Source organism: Salmo salar, chromosome 03 (genome assembly GCF_965601325.2).
Source record: "Salmo salar chromosome 03, fSalSal1, whole genome shotgun sequence".
NCBI lineage: Eukaryota > Metazoa > Chordata > Actinopteri > Salmoniformes > Salmonidae > Salmo > Salmo salar.
In genome coordinates this window covers 52,445,757-52,458,184 of record NC_138293.1, presented here as the reverse complement: position 1 = coordinate 52,458,184, position 12,428 = coordinate 52,445,757, and the positions used below count along the sequence as shown (strand labels likewise).

The 12,428-nt window shown below is 40.2% G+C and overlaps 1 protein-coding gene across 3 annotated transcripts in view; it reads right to left on the bottom strand.

Annotated features, from left to right (window-relative positions):
- parp14rs1 (poly(ADP-ribose) polymerase family member 14-related sequence 1) overlaps nt 1-12,428 on the bottom strand; it is a 44,095-nt gene that overhangs the window by 7,886 nt on the left and 23,781 nt on the right. For 2 of the 3 annotated variants that reach the window (XM_014192240.3, XM_014192241.3), the window contains 2 exons: nt 12,196-12,370; nt 7,971-10,894 (listed from right to left, as the gene is read on the bottom strand). In XM_014192240.3, coding sequence (XP_014047715.3) covers nt 10,611-10,894; nt 12,196-12,370 — 459 coding nt within the window. In that variant the 3' untranslated portion in view covers nt 7,971-10,610. Of the gene's footprint in view, nt 1-7,970; nt 10,895-12,195; nt 12,371-12,428 lie in introns of those variants that run through there. The other variant, XR_006769157.2, reaches the window with a different exon arrangement.

Here is a 12,428-nt window from a genome sequence, read left to right as displayed (position 1 = left end):
TGACTAAAGAGTTAATCAGGGTGATTTTTCCACAAATAGACAGGTATTTTCCTTTCCATGGTAGCAAGATCTTATCTATTTTTGCTAACTTTCTATAAAAATGTATTGGAGTGAGATCATTTCTTTCTTTTGGGATTTGTATACCGAGTATGTCCACATCTCTGTCAGACCATTTAATTGGTAAACTACATGGTAATGTAAAATGTGCATTTTTGTGTGATCCAATACGTAATATAGTACACTTATCATAATTTGGTTTTAATCCAGAGAGGATAGCAAAAGTATCTAGATCCTCTATGAGGCCGTGGAGAGACTCCAATTGTGGTTTTAAAAGAAAACATGAATCATCAGCGTACAATGACACCTTCGTTTTTAAGCCACAGATTTCTAATCGCATTAATATTATTGTTTGATCTAATCTTAACAGCTAACATTTCGATGGCAATAATAAATAGATATGCCGATAGTGGACAACTGGGTCATCTTAATTAGGTTGAGCAAACCAAAAACTTATTTTTGCGTTTTGCAACAGAAAACGAAAATGTGCTCATTTTGTTCATTTTCAGAAAATGTTCATTTTCTGGAATTTTCCAAGCTGTTTAAAGGCACAGTCAACTTAGTGTATGTAAACTTCTGACCCACTGGAATTGTGATACAGTGAATTATAATAATCATCTGTCTGTAAACATTAGTTGGAAAAATTACTTGTGTCATGCACAAAGTAGATGTCCTAACCGAATTGCCAAAACTGTAGTTTGTTAACAAGAAATTTGTGGAGTGGTTGAAAAACAAGTTTTAATGACTCCAACCTAAGTGCATGTAAACTTCCGACTTCAACTGCAGTGGCCTCATGGTTGGAATGCTATTAGACACTGTTAATGTTTTAAATGACTATTGTAGCTGGAAACGGCTGATTTTATATGGAATATCTACATGGACGTACAAAGGCCCATTATCAACAACCATCACTCCTGTGTTCCAATGGCACGTTGTGTTAGCTAATACAAGTTTATTATTTTAAAAGGCTAATTGATCATTAGAAAACCCTTTTGCAATTATGTTAGCACAGCTGAAAACTGTTGTCCTGATCAAAGGAGCAATAAAGCTGGCCTTCTTTAAGCTAGTTGAGTATCTGGAGCATCAGCATTTGTGGGTTCAATTACAGGCTCAAAATGGCCAGAAACAAATAACTTTCTTCTGAAACTGGTCAGTCTATTCTTGTTCTGAGAAAGGAAGGCTATTCCATGCGAGAAATTGACAAGAAACTGAAGATCTCGAACAACGCTGTGTACTACTCCCTTCACAGAACAGTGCAAACTGTCTCTAACCAGAATAAAAAGAGGAGTGGGAGGCCCCGGGCCACAACTGAGCAAGAGCACAAGTACATTAGAGTGTCTAGTTTGAGAAACAGACGCCTCACAAGTCCTCAACTGGCAGCTTCATTAAATAGTAGCTGCAAAACACCAGTCTCTACGTCAACAGTGAAGAGGTGACTCCGGGATGTTGGCCTTCTAGACAGAGTTGCAAAGAAAAAGCCATATCTAAGACTGGCCAATAAAAAGTAAAGAGATTAAGATGGGCAAAAGAACACAGACGCTGCACAGAGGAACTCTGGGAAAGGGCAGTGCGGAGTGCAATAGAGATTGCATCATCTGTGGATCTGTTAGGGCGGTATGCGAATTGGAGTCGGTCTAGGGTTTCTGGGATGATGGTGTTGATGTGAGCCATGACATGAGTGCTACGGGTCGGTAGTCATTTAGGCAGGTTACCTTAATGTTCTTGGGCACAGGGACTATGGTGGTCTCCTTGAAACATGTTGGTATTACAGACTGAGCCAGGGAGAGGTTGAAAATGTCAGAGAAGGCACTTGCCAGTTGGTCAGTGCTTGCTCGGAGTACACGTCCTGGTAATCTGTCTGGCCCTGCTGCCTTGTGAATGTTGACCTGTTTAAAGGTCTTACTCACATCGGCTGCGGAGAGCGTGATCACACTGTCATCCGGAACACCTGATGCTCTCATGCATGTTTCAGTGTTTGTTCTGGACCTGTTAGTTGTTTAGCACCCCCTAGTGGCAGTTTAAGTGCAGCAGTGTATAATTTATCTGTTTGTGTCATGTGACAGGAAGCAGTTTCAGAAGGGAAGAAATGTGTTAGATGTGCAAGTTTGACAGAGCTGTTATAATCCTTCATCATCCTTCTTTATATGCTTTGTAAGACGCAATGTCTGTAAGTACATTTGTTTATTAACACAAGATAAATGTTTATCACATTTAATTTTCATGTTTCTGTAAAAGATGAACAATAGCTTCAGTGCTATTTCTCCCTAGGGACACATAGCTGAACAATAAAGCATTCAGTTGCATCCTAGTAACTTTACTTTATATTGGATTCTAGATTGAGTACTCTTATTTCGTACATTTAGTGCAGTTATTGTGGAAGACATTGTGCTCTATACTACTGTAACTGAAAACATGTACTTTTGTGTTTGTTGCAGTTTCACACTGTGATTCCAGTAAACTTCCAAAACGGCACCCTGCTTCTCACGGAGTTATTTAGGCAGGTAGCCTAGTGGTTAGAGCTTCAATGCCGTGCAACACTCCTTCCGTGGCCTCCAACTGCTCTTAAACGCTAATAAAACCAAATGCCTGCTTTTCAACCGTTAGCTGCCCTCACCCGCCCGCCCGACTAGCATCACTACTCTGGACGGTTCCAACTTAGAATATGTGGACAACTACAAATACCTAGGTGTCTGGTTAGACTGTAAACTCTCCATCCAGACTCATATTAAGCACGCTCAAGTTCTGTTTTTTGGTCTTATTTCTTGTTTGTTTCACAATAAAAAATATTTTGCATCTTCAAAGTGGTAGGCATGTTGTGTAAATCAAATGATACAAACCCACCAAAAAAATCATTTTTAATTCCAGGTTGTAAGGCAACAAAATAGTAATAATGCCAAGTGGGTGAATACTTTCGCAAGCCACTGTAGTATAGAGAGACATAGTGTGATATAACGGTTGCTTACATGCAATATTTGCTTTGTGGACTTCACGGGACATGTTGCTCTCTGGTTTTGTGATGAAACGTACAGTATGTGTAGTTGAATTTATTACGCCACTGTGTGACTGTCTTTTTGCTGTCACGGCCTTATTGTACATCAGTGGCATATGAACTTATGGGTTCAAGAGCAAACAACGCAATTATCACAACATAGGTTGTAAAATGGCCTTTTTACTGCCTTGGCTTGCGCAGTGATTTTACCCATGTACAGCTACTGTGTGCGAACTGTTTAGACTGGGAAGCATGTGACAGGCATAAGCTACGATGTCGGCTATGCTGTGAGTCTTGGCTTCTCACCAGTCTTGGATTCTCACCCAAAAATATTTAGAGGATGATACTGCATGCTTTTCACTGATAACATGAACTACTTTATTACTTGTTAAAAAGAATGTACAGTTGAAGTCGGAAGTTTACATACACTGAGGTTGGACTCATTAAAACTTGTTTTTCAACCACTCCACAAAAATCTTGTTAACAAACTATAGTTTTGGCAAGTCAGTTAGGACATCTACTTTGTGCATGACACAAGTAACTTTTCCAACTAATGTTTACAGACAGATTATTATTATAATTCACTGTATTGCAATTCCAGTGGGTCAGAAGTTTACATACACTAAGTTGACTGTGCCTTTAAACAGCTTGGAAAATTCCAGAAAATGATGTCATGGCTTTAGAAGCTTCTGATAGGCTAATTGACATCATTTGAGTCAATTGGAGGTGTACCTGTGGATGTATTTCAAGGCCTACCTTCAAGCTCAGTGCCTCTTTGCTTGACATCGTGGGAAAATAAAAAGAAATCAGCCAAGACCTCAGAAAAAAAATTGTAGACCTCCACAAGTCTGGATCATCCTTGGGAGCAATTTACAAATGCCTGAAGGTACCACGTTGATCTGTACAAACAATAGTACGCAAGTATAAACACCATGGGACCACGCAGCAGTCATACCGCTCAGGATGGAGACGTGTTCTGTCTCCTAGAGATTAACGTACTTTGGTACAAATCAATCCCTGAACAACAGCAAAGGACCTTGTGAAGATGCTGGAGGAAACGGGTACAAAACTATCTATAGCCACAGTAAAACGAGTCCAATATCAACACAACCTGAAAGGCCGCTCAGCAAGGAAGAAGCCACTTCTCTAAAACCGCCATAAAAAAGCCAGACTACGGTTTGCAACTGCACATGGGGACAAAGATCATACTTTTTGGAGAAATGTCCTCTGGTCTGATGAGACAAAAATAGAACTGTTTGGCCATAATGACCATCGTTAAGTTTGGAGGAAAAAGGGGGATGCTTGCAAGCCGAAGAACACCATCCCAACCGTGAAGCACAGGGGTGGCAGCATCATGTTGTGGGGGTGCTTTGCTGCAGGAGGGGCTGGTGCACTTCACAAAATAGATGGCATCATGAGGGAGGAACATTATGTCGATATATTGAAGCAACATCTCAAGACATCAGTCAGGAAGTTAAAGCTTAGTCGCAAATGGGTCTTCCAAATGGACAATGACCCCAAGCATACATCCAAAGTTGTGGCAAAATGGCTTAAGGACAACAAAGTCAAGGTATTGGAGTGGCCATCACAAAGCCCTGACCTCAATCCTATAGAAAATTTGAAAAAGCGTGTAGGAGCAAGGAGGCCTACAAACCTGACTCAGTTACACCAGCTCTGTCAGGAGGAATGGGACAAAATTCACCAAACCTATTGTGGGAAGCTTGTGGAAGGCTACCCAAAACGTTTGACCCAAGTTAAACAATTTAAAGGCAATGCTACCAAATACTAATTGAGTGTATGTAAACTTCTGATCCACTGGAAATGTGATGAAAGAAATAAAAGCTGAAAGAAATAATTCTCTCTACTATTATTCTGACATTTCACATTCTTAAATAAAGTGGTGATCCTAACTGACCTAAGACAGGGAATTTTTACTAGGATTTAAATGTCAGGAATTGTGAAAATCTGAGTTTAAATGTATTTAGCTAAGGTGTATGTAAACTTCCAACTTCAACTGTACATGAACTTATATGTTATGTTTTGTTATGTGGCAGATTTTCTACCAGCTCAAAAGGAGCTATAGGAGGATGGGCTAATTGTAATGGCTGGATGGATTCAATGGAACGATCAAACACACACATTTATTCCATTCTAGCCACTGCACACATCATAATGTAATGTACCTGCATGGCTTAACTTCTCTAGGGCCAGTGGGACGATTTCGTCCCACCTACGTAACAGCCAGTGGAATCCCGTGGCGCGTTATTCAAATACCTTAGAAATGCTATTACTTCAATTTCTCAAACATATGACTATTTTACCCCATTTTAAAGACAAGACTCTCGTTAATCTAACCACACTGTCCGATTTCAAAAAGGCTTTACAACCAAAGCAAAACATTAGATTATGTCAGCAGAGTACCCAGCCAGAAATAATCAGACACCCATTTTTCAAGCTAGCATATAATGTCACAAAAACCCAGAAGACAGCTAAATGCAGCACTAACCTTTGATGATCTTCATCAGATGACACTCCTAGGACATTATGTTATACAATACATGCATGTTTTGTTCAATCAAGTTCATATTTATATCAAAAAACAGCTTTTTACATTAGCATGTGACGTTCAGAACTAGCATACCCCCCGCAAACTTCCGGTGAATTTACTAAAAATGTACTAAATTACTCACGATAAACGTTCACAAAAAGCATAACAATTATTTTAAGAATTATAGATACAGAACTCCTCTATACACTCGATATGTCCGATTTTAAAATAGCTTTTCGGTGAAAGCACATTTTGCAATATTCTGAGTAGATAGCCCAGCCATCATGGCTAGCTATTTAGACACCCAGCAAGTTTAGCACTCACCAAAGTCAGATTTACTATAAGAAAAATGTTATTACCTTTGGTGTTCTTCGTCAGAATGCACTCCCAGGACTTCTACTTCAATAACAAATGTTGGTTTGGTCCCAAATAATCCATTGTTATATCCAAATAGCGGCGGTTTGTTCGTGCGTTCAAGACACTATCCGAAAGGGTAAAGAAGGGTGATGAGCATGGCGCATTTCGTGACAAAAAAATTCTAAATATTCCATTACCGTACTTCGAAGCATGTCAACCGCTGTTTAAAATCAATTTTTATGCCATTTTTCTCGTAAAAAAGCGATAATATTCCGACCGGGAATCTGCATTTAGGTAAACAGACGAAAGAAAATAAAGCATGGGGTCGACTTGGGCACGCGCCTAAGCCCTTTGTCCTCTGATCGGCCACTTGCCAAAAGCGATAATGTGTTTCAGCCTGGGGCTGCCTCGATATCATTCAGCTTTTTCCCGGGCTCTGAGAGCCTATGGGAGCCGTAGGAAGTGTCAGGTTACAGCAAAGATCCTCAGTCTTCAATAAAAAGAGCCAAGATGAACAACAACTTGTCAGACAGGCCACTTCCTGTTCAGAATCCTCTCAGGTTTTTGCCTGCCATATGAGTTCTGTTATACTCACAGACACCATTCAAACAGTTTTAGAAACTTTAGGTTGTTTTCTATCCAAAGCCAATAATTATATGCATATTCTAGTTACTGGGCAGGAGTAGTAACCAGATTAAATCGGGTACATTTTTTATCCGGCCGTGTCAATACTGCCCCCTACCCCCAACAGGTTAAAGTATTACCACAACTTTAAATTACAACTTTTCCGTCCTGTGTAGCTAAAGGTACAGTACCAATCAAAAGTGTGGACACACCTTCTCATTCAATGGTTTTTCTTTATTTTTAGCATTTTCTACATTGTAGAATAATAGTGAAGACATCAAAACTATAAAATAACACATGGAATCATGTAGTAGTGTTAAACAAGTCAAAATATATTTGAGATTCTTCAAAGTAGCCACCCGTTTCCTTGATGACAGCTTTGCACACTCTTGGCATTCTCTCAAACAGCTTCACCTGGAATGCTTTTTCAAAAGTCTTGAAGGAGTTCCCTCATATGCTGAGCATGCTTTTCCTTCACTCTGTGGTTCAACTTATCCCAAATCATCTCAATTGGGTTGTGGTCAGGTGATTGTGGAGGCCAGGTCATCTGATGCAGCACTCCATCACTCTCCTTCTTGGTCAAATAGCCATTACACAGCCTGGAGGTGTGTTGAGTCATTGTCCTGTTGAAAAACAAATGATAGTCGCACTATGCGCAAACCAGATGGGATAACGTATCGCTGCAGAATGCTGTGGTAGCCATGCTGATTAAGTGTGTCTTGAATTCTAAATAAATCACAGACAGTGTCACCAGTAAAACACCCCCATACCATCACATCTCCTCTTCCATGCTTCATGTTGTGAACCACACGTGCGTCTCACATAGACACGGTAGTTGGAACCAAAAATCTCAAATTTGGACTCATCAGACCAAAAGGATAGATTTCCACCGGTCTAATGTCCATTGCTCGTGTTTCTTGACCCAAGCAAGTCTCTTCTTCTAGGTTTCCGTTAGTAGTGGTTTCTTTGCCGCAAGTTGTTTCCCAGGGGTACGCGCAATGCCGTCGGGGGTACGCCAAATAAAAATGTGATTCACATTTTTTTTATTTATTTTTTTATAAATCTTCACATTTTCAAACAGTCCATTTATATTTTACAACGGGGCAATACATTTGGGTGAGTCCCCCCCCCCCCGCCTCACCTGAGTAGCCTTAATTAACTGCCAAAAATAAAATTAAACCATCTAGTGTTCAACGAAATAACAACAATGTCAAATACAGGTAGCCTAGTCAAATAATTAACATCCAATCACATTAATCGTTAATCTCTCGCGGGAATTCCACTAACGGTCCGTATGTAGCCAAACGTAGCTACTGCTCATTTCGTTTCCTCGAAAATGTATTAAAAACAAGTAAGGCCCGCGTCTATAGAGACACATACCAGCTCTACTGGTAGTAATTTTTTAAAATTTTTATTAGGATTCCCATTAGCTGACGCCCTAACACTAGCTAATCTTCCTGGGGTCCAACACCAATTAACAAGAAATTACAAACAACCAGTGTCAAGACTTCACAAACATTCAACAAGTAGACAATACAGATAATTAAAATACCTGACAGGAAACACATTTAACATTCAGTTGATACTTTCTATTTGCTGTCCAGTCATATGGTCTTTCACGTTAGATGTTTTGATTTTTTTCTTGAAGGTGGATTTACTTTTTTCCTGAGAAATATGGATTGGTAAAAAGTTCCATTCAGCGATAGCTCTATATAAAACTGTAGGCGACTTGTCCTTGGCTTGAGTTGTTTTAGCTGCCCTGAATTTGCCTGTCTTGTTTGGTGGTTATGCGTGTTGCTAGTATGTACTAATTGGACTGAAAAATACTGTGGTTTTTCGCAAAATATATCATTCCTAAAGAAAATCTGAAGATTAGATAGTAATTTGTTTTTAACGTGAAGCCATGAGAGATTCTGATGCGTTTTAATAATATTCATTCGGTTAGAGCAATGAAGAGAATCTGGCAGCCCTGTTTTGAGCCATTTGGAACTTTTTTATATCTTTCTTTGCTGCAGATGACCATATAACTGGACAGTAGTCTAAGTGTGATAGGACCAGGGATTGAATCACCTGATTCAGACTGCTAGATGTTACATACTCTGAACATTTTCATCTAACAGCAATTCCCTTACCCATCTTAATAACAATATTATCTATGTGTTCTGACCATGATAAAGCAGCATCCAACATGACGCCAAGTAGTTTTGTTTTTTTCACTCGCTCTACATGTATTCTATTCAACGACAAATTCAATTGCTACTACAAGCAGTACTATACCTGCACCTGTCGACAACACAAGCTGTTCTGCTTCCACGAGCAAATCCAATGCTAGCGTCAGTAATTCTACATTTGTTGTTAGCCCAGCTAGCATGGACACTGACAGTTGTGAATCTGATGCAGCCGAAGAGCTACTGCCCCCTTACCCAGGAAAGCACCGAACAACAGACAGGGACGTTGGACCATCGAAGAGGCGCAAATATGATGAGAACTACATTAATTTGGGGTTCACTTATATTGGAGTAGTGCCTTTCCTCAGCCACAGTGTGTTATATGTGCAAAAGAACTCTCAGAACTCGATGAAACCTTCACTCTTGCGCAGACATTTAGAAACAAAACATGCCAATTTGAAAAATAAGCCACGGGAGTTTTTGGATCGAGAATTAAGACGACTTTTGAGTAGTAACACATATATAAAAGCAACAGATACCATTAATAAGAAGGGGCTAGAAGAGTCTTATATGGTGAGCTACCGAGTGGTTAGGACAGACAAGCCCCATTCTATTGTGGAGGACTTAATTCTTCCTGCTGCCTCACATATGGCTGGGACAATGCTGGGGGAAAAGGCCCAAAAAACTATACAGATAATGCCTTCAGTAAACAACACTGTTTCACGACGCATCAGTGACATGGCAGGAGATGTTTTGAAACAATTACTGCTTTGCATACAAGCCTGTGAATTTTATGCATTACAGCCATTGTTACTCCTAGACGTTTCCACTTCACAATAACAGCACTGGCGAACTGACTTGTTGGAAAGGTGGCATCCTACTACGGTGCCACTTTGAAAGTCACTGAGCTCTTCAGTAAGGCAATTCTACTGCCAATGTTTCTCTATGTAGATTGCATGGCTGTGTGCTCGATTTTATACACCTGTCAGCAACGGGTGTAGCTGAAATAGCTGAATCCACTAATTTCAACGGGTGTCCACATACTTTTGTGTGTATATATATATATAGTGTATCTTGGCAAATGAGAAATGCTCACTAACAGGGATGTAAAGAAATTTGTGCACAACATTTGAGAGAAGTAAGCTTCTTGTGCATATGGGAAATGTCAGTTTTTTTTTATTTTATTTCAGCTGATGAAACACTTCACGTGTAGCGTTTACATTTCTGTTCAGTGTGTATATATATATATATATATAGCTGGAAAATAATTGTATTATTTTTACTTTCCTCCTCACAAGCAAACTGACTGAAAGGCCATTTCATAAACACACACATCCACTTGCTATCACGTTTGGTGTCACATGATTCCTCAGCACAAGGCAGGGACTTTCGTAGAGCCTTATTCTCTATTCATTAACTCACGTCATATAAATGTATGTGCTTATCAGACATTGACCATAGTTTACAATCAACTTGGCAACACTGAACTATAATCCAAAACAAGCCATGCAGAATACTTTGTCTTTTTTCAGTTGGTCGTCCAATGAGACAGTGAACAAGGATGTACATTCACAGGAAGTCCCCCAACCCCTAAGTACAACCTGCACAAAGCACAGTGGCTATTGAGATTGATATGTCCTTTTTTTTTCTTTACAATTGTAGATTATAAAATTACAGTCCTTTAGCAAACTTATACAACCAACCTGTAATAGTTACACTTTTTCATGCAAAAGTAACAATCATTTTCAGTTTTTCAAGAAACATTATAAATGACAATTTATAAAGCAGATCATAGAAAAGCTCCTGAAAACTTTACACAGCAGATAAAAAGAACAAGTGTTCATTGCATTGCTTTTATCTCTGTAGTCTAGCGGAAAGTGATCAAGTACTCAGGATATGCCTGAATGTCGTTGAATACAATGAACATGGATGGCGCTGATGGGTTGTCTGTCACGCTGTCGTAGAGTTGAGCAGATGTAGTGTTTTTAGCTGGAGGCACTATCATCCCCTGTCGTCCTGTTGTGAAATCGCCAGTCAGAACTCGGCAGAGAAAAATATACTTCTGTCCTTGTGGATCTGGTCTTGAGTATGTGTTACTGGCAGAGTATCTGGCACAAACTGCAAAATATGTGCCATTTCCATACACTGCAGCTGAAAAAATTATAGTTTAGATTTTAGACTATTGCAGAGACAAGACTGAGTATATGAGAATGACAATGTTTACATGTGGCTTTTACCAATGACCATAGGAGTAGGCAAGACAGCACAAACAGATCTGCGACCAGGCTACTTGTTCAAAATTAAAACAACAATGGTATGTATTAGGGATGTGCCGAGCACTCAAACAAAACAAGTATTGTAAAATATGAGGAATTTTCCTGATACGATTATGATCCAAGTATGTTTCAAAATTATTTTTCTCCCATTTTCAATTACGATCTTGTCTCATCGCTGCAACTCCCCAACGGGCTCAGGAGAGGCGAAGGTCGAGTCATGCATCCTCCGAAACATGACCCGCCAAACCACGCTCCTTAATAACAGCCTTCTTATCCCAGAAGCACCAATGTGTCGGAGGAAACACTGTTCAACTGATAACTGAAGTCAGCCTGCAGGTGCCCGGCCCACCACAAGGAGTCGCTAGATCTCGATGAGCCAAGTAAAGCCCACCCGGCCAAACCCTCCCTTAACCCAGACGGCGCTGGACCAATTGTGCGCCGCCCTATAGGACTCCCGATCACGGCCGTTTGTGACACAGCCTGGGATTGAACCCAGCTCTGTAGTGACGCCTCAAGCACTGCGATGCAGTGCCTTAGACCGCTGCGCCACTGGGTAGGCCCTATGATCCATATATTTTTTGTAACCCATGATCAGAATAAAATTCATTTTCAACTGCCAGCATGCAACTCTCTCATGTCACTCAACCAAGTGAGAGGTACTAAATAACTCAACCCGCTAGTTCTGCTGTCTGTAAAGACATTTAGGTTGATCCTAGTGACACAATTGGATAGAGTGCAGCTGTAATTCCATCTACTTACTTCATATAATAATTTGAGCAGTCACTGTTCGCATGTTTTGCTCCATTTATATTGCTACTGCCTGCTGCTACTATGGTCAATCAAATGGCGAGGACGTTTGCTAGCAAACTATCACTGTGCATAATATGTAACACGTGGAGCGAGGGTAGGAAAAAAAGATAGACCGCTGATGTGCGCTCAGAATGCCTGCTGTAAGGTAAAGAACACACACACGTCCGCTGCTTCTGATCTGCAGCTTTCCTGGTCTATAAAAGCACAGGTACAGGATAAGGTATATTGCCAACCTCTATTTAGGCAATTTAAAACACTTCTGTTTTTTCGACCACGAGTATCATCTGATCCGACTATCTACTGTCAATTTAAAGACACGAATACGAGTATGGTCAGATCGGCACAAGCCCAGTATGTGTATCTTACCATTTTTTCCAGCATAGCTCCGATTGAAGCCATGGTGGTTGATGTGATTAATGGTTGTGTGGCACATTCCATGGAAGAGCCTCTTCTCGTTGTTCTTATGACCATTCCTGAGCTCCATTTCATTCTTCTTGATCTGGAGGTTCCTCCACAGGCTTGGGTTCTGGATCCTCTCAATCTGAAATAAATCAGGGAAAAATTATTATTAATCTGCCATTAATAGACTCTAAAATGTG